The following is a 4805-nucleotide window of genomic DNA, read 5'->3' as shown; positions in this document are numbered from 1 at the left end:
TATATTTTTAAACATGTCAAATATAACTATTTTTCTTTTCACTTACTATTTTTATATCATACTTCCCTGGCCTTTCTCACTTCCAAGGTTGTAAAACTATTATCCTACATTTTACTACTATTTTTGGCATTGTTATATTTTGAAAGCTAAAAACATATAAACAGGTTCTTCTAGGACCTTTGCATCTAGGGCTCCAAATTGTGGATATCAAATGTACTCATGTAAAACTTGAATTTAGAAAAAATTAATTGGAGACAGAGGCAGTAACATTAAAGGTATTCTATATCATCCTCCTGTTCCCAGACCATGGTTAATTGATATAGTCTTTCAGTCAGTAGCTGGCAAAATGGCTTCTTGTTTCCCTATTCCCCTGATTATTTCAGAGATAGATCACTTGGCACGTTAGTTTTATACTGTTTTTCTGGCAATCATTTTTATGCCCAGCATAAAAAATAGTCTTCTATCCCTTAAAAGACTTTACAAGTACTTAATTTCCCACACTAAAACCCATTATATTTAAAATAACTAGAGTAGTTTATGTAATCTCCAATAGAGCTATGGCACCAAATAACTATCATTATCATAATGAGTGAAATCAACTGAGGGCAAGGTTTAACATACAGGAAGGATTTGTAAACATCCATTAATAGTAATCATGAAGCTCTGAAAAAATCAAATGAAATAATCTCATGACATTTTTCTATAAAACCAATTATTTTCCTTTTTATCCATTTACCAAATTGGGGTGGGGGAATATATCTATCAATCAATCAATTGATTTTATATATATACATAGAGAGAGAGAGAGAGACTTTTTTCAAAACAAGTCTGCAGAATAACATTTGGCTCTTAATGGTGTTTTGCAACTTACTGATCTCTGCCCAGAATCTTGATGTTGCTCTAAACCATACAAGAAGCAATTACAGATGAGTGACTCTCTTGCTTAAAATATTAACATGTATTCTTACAGCAATTAGAATAAAACTCCTTATCTCAGCCTAAAAGCCCTTAGTGATTTGACTCTTACAGTAACATATTTATCCCCTAAATCTCTCACAATTATTCATCATACTCCAACTGAGAAATACTCAGGTGTTTCTTTCATATTCTTTAAGCATACCAAGTTTATTCCCTAATTATGCATAACTCTCTCTCATTGCCTACAATAGTACCTGACAAATGGATTGTACTCAGTGAAAAACAATATTTGTTAAATGAATGTATGGTTTACAGCAAGAATTTCCTCTTTACTTCCTATTATAAAATCTATTCAGCAGACCACATGCCGACTCAATAACCTCCTCATGGAAGTTTTCACTTCCTGGTTGCGAAGGGTATAAATCACAGGGTTCATTAATGGAAAGATCACAGTATGGAAGAAGGAAACTACCTTGTCAGCTGGCAAGGCCCTGAAGGGGCGAGTGTAGATGAAGATGGCAGGTCCAAACATGAGAAGTATAATAATGACATGAGTGGAGCATGTGGACAGTGCTTTGGTCTTCCCTTCAGAAGCAGACCCACGTACATGGCAGAGGATGATGGCATAGGAAGACAACAGCCCCAGAAAGCACAGAAGGGTCATCAGACCACTGTTGAAGACCATCAGAAGCTCCACCACAAAAGTGTCTGTGCAGGCCAGCTTGATGACTTGTGGCACATCACAGAAGAAGTTATCCAGTTGATTTGGGCCACAGAAGGGCAAACGGAGGATGAGGGCCACCTGGATAATGGAGTGGATAAATCCTCCAAGCCACAGAGCCAGCAGCAAGGCATAGCAAACTCTAGGGTTCATGACAGTTGAATAGTGTAAAGGCCGACAGATGGCAATGTAGCGGTCAAAGGCCATCACAACAAGGAGTAATCCTTCCCCTCCTCCAAGGAAGTGCAAGAAAAAGAGCTGAGTGATGCAACCCCTATAGGAGATTATCTTCTTCTCAGAAACAAAGTCCACCAGCATCCTGGGAGCTACAATGAAGGAATAGGATGCATCCAGGAAGGCCAAGTTGCCCCAAAAAAAGTAGAGTGGGGCTGTGAGGCCAGGGTCTGATCTGATGGTAAGGATGATGAGGAAATTTCCAGGGAGGATGGTGAGATAGAAAGTTAAAATCAGCACAAAGACCAGGAGCTGAATACCTCGAGACTGGGTCAGACCAAGAAGGATGAATTCTTTCACCACTGTGCTATTGTCATTTTCCATCTCCTCTGCCTACAGAACATCAGGAAGCAGAGAGTTTATTTCCATCTCTTGCATCTATATCATAGTCCTATTCAAAGTAAAAGCAGTATGTGCCACATCTGTTACACCATCACTTCTCTACAACCTAAGAAATCTTTTCTACCCATTATTCTTCTACATTTCTATCTGCCAACACCTTGGTTTGAAGCCACACTCTTCTGCTTCTTCAGTTCTTTGCTTCTATTTAACTATCAATCTCAGTTATCAAGTTCTTCAGGTTTTTATCGGAATGGGAGTTGAGGTGGGGATTGATTGCAAAGAGGAATGGCAGAGTTTTTAAGGTGACAGAAATGTTCCATATCTTGACTATAATGGTTACAAGTGTCTGTTCTTTCACCAAAATTTACTAAACTATACAGAAATTGTTACATTTACTCTATGCAAATTATACCTTAAGAAGGCTGACTTAAAAAGTTAAAAAAAAAAAAACCTGCTTATTTGAAATATTTCCTTTTCCCCTATAGAATATCAACCCATCCATGTGGTCTAAATTAAAAAAAATCCTGGTCATTCTGGAGAATATAAGATCTGAGGCTTATCTGTACAGTGGCCTCTAAATTGGGAATGTGGTCACCCAACACACATGATAATTTATTGGCATGAAAATAATAATAGTAGAATTTATATACATATATTATTATATCTGATTCTTTGAAGTTCCATTTTTGAAAGCTCTATACTTTATATAGAATCATGGTGTAATTGAATGTAAAGTATACAAATAAAATATAGATACTGCTTTGCATGTTCAAAATGGTTTATTACTGAAATGAAAAATTTAAAAAGCTTGAAGAAATTTGAACTAGAGCAAATACTAGTGATTTAAAACAATATTTCACAGGGGCACCTGGGTGGCACAGTCAGGTAAGCATCTGACACTTGGTTTCTGTTCCAGTCATGATCTCAGGGTCATGAGATTAAGCCCTGCATCAGACTTTGTGCTGTTCTTGAGATTCTCTCTCCCTCTCTTCCTCTGCCCCTCCCACTCATGCTCTCTATTTCTCTCTCTCAAATAAATAAATCTTAAAAGAAAAAAAATAATATTTCACATGCTTTCAGTTACATGGCACACTTGTTTTTAAATAGTGTTGTGGAATATGGAGTGTGGAGAGGAGGGCAAGAAGGATCCACTAACTAAATATAAGATGAGACAGAATGAAAGAGGGAAAGAAGGAAGAGAAAAGCATCCCAAATCAAGAAACCAAAGGAAATTTTTACAACAGCACATCTATTCAAAACATAAAAATACTTGCTTTTTGTATGTCTAAACCTAAATAGTTTAATTAGTAACAGAGGTTTCCATGTATAGTCTAAATTGGAAATTAATAAAGAGGTACTTTACATCACAAAGGCACATATATGATCACACACACATTGTCTCCAAGCAAAACTAAAGCACAAAAATTTACAAATGGCACCATCCAAATCAGTTTTCTTCCTTTTCCTTTCCTTTCCTTTTTTCTTTCTTTTCTTTTTCTTTCTTTCTTTCTCTTTGTTTCTTTTCTATCTTTTTCTTTTTTCTTTCTTTCTTCCTTTCTTTCTTTTTCTTTCTTCTCCTTCCTTCCTTCCTTCCTTCTTTCCTTCCTTCCTTTTTTTGCTTAAGCATTCATTGGCTTCAATATTTATCATTCCTTCTGTGCATAAACCTGCTGCTAAAAAAATGAATCAGAAATCCCTCTCTACTTAACTCCTAAGTAGCATGCATCTGGCACACTATTATACAGTAGTTATTTCATAGTCTTTCAAACATTGATGCTATCTTTAAGACATCAAGAAAAGTGGGGGGGAGATGTGCCTGGGTGGCTCAGTCAGTTAAGCTTTCAGCTCAGATCATGATCCCAGAGTCTTGGGATCGAGCCCAGCATCGGGCTTCCTTAAAAAAAAAAAAAAGAGAGAACTTTAAATACCTCTAAGGTAAAAGCTGCAGGCTCGTCCTCTGTATCTTGTGTCTTATTTTCTATCATAAACTTCTGTTCTTCTATTAACTCTTTAACAGATGGGATTCATTACCATCTAACAACCCTCACTTCTCTCAGTTAATATGTGATATGTAAATTTAACACCAAGTATTAACATCCCCAAGACAACTGGTATTTTAACAAAGGCTTTGTATATCCCCAATAAAGTAATTTTAAATATTGAGAAGAACTAGATATATATTGTTGAGAACAGATAAAAGGTGTTGCTGTATCACTGAATTCAGACCTCATATATTAGTTTCTACTATAATTCTGACCTTTGCATTCCATGACAGTAAATGCCCCACCTGAAGAATTGTAATATGTTTCCATCTATTCCTTCTTTCTATTCTTCATAAATATGAAGATAAAAACACATCTCTAGCAATCCAACACTACTCTCACACAGCAGGCATCACCTTCTAATGGAAGGAACAATTACTGATTATTCCTACCCTTGTTGTTAAATAAATCTCACACAGGAGCTTCTTACACATTGAAATACACAGCCAATTTGTGATGCAATGAAGAATATACGTTGGGAATTTGAAGGCTAACAAAGCTATTGAATGCTTGCAATGGGAATTATTAGAATGCCAACAAGATATAAT

General features: G+C 36.1%; 1 protein-coding gene across 1 annotated transcript; it reads right to left on the bottom strand.

Moving 5' to 3' along the window:
- Positions 1–1270: 1270 nt before the first annotated feature.
- On the bottom strand, positions 1271–2197 carry LOC110585374 (olfactory receptor 4N4C). Its single transcript, XM_021695578.1, has one exon. It carries the CDS (start codon positions 2195–2197, stop codon positions 1271–1273), a length of 927 nt encoding a protein of 308 aa, XP_021551253.1.
- Positions 2198–4805: the final 2608 nt, after the last annotated feature.

This window comes from Neomonachus schauinslandi, chromosome 9 (assembly GCF_002201575.2).
Source record: "Neomonachus schauinslandi chromosome 9, ASM220157v2, whole genome shotgun sequence".
Lineage (NCBI taxonomy): Eukaryota > Metazoa > Chordata > Mammalia > Carnivora > Phocidae > Neomonachus > Neomonachus schauinslandi.
The sequence above is the reverse complement of the archived record's forward strand: the minus strand, read 5'-3'. Positions and strand labels throughout refer to the sequence as shown.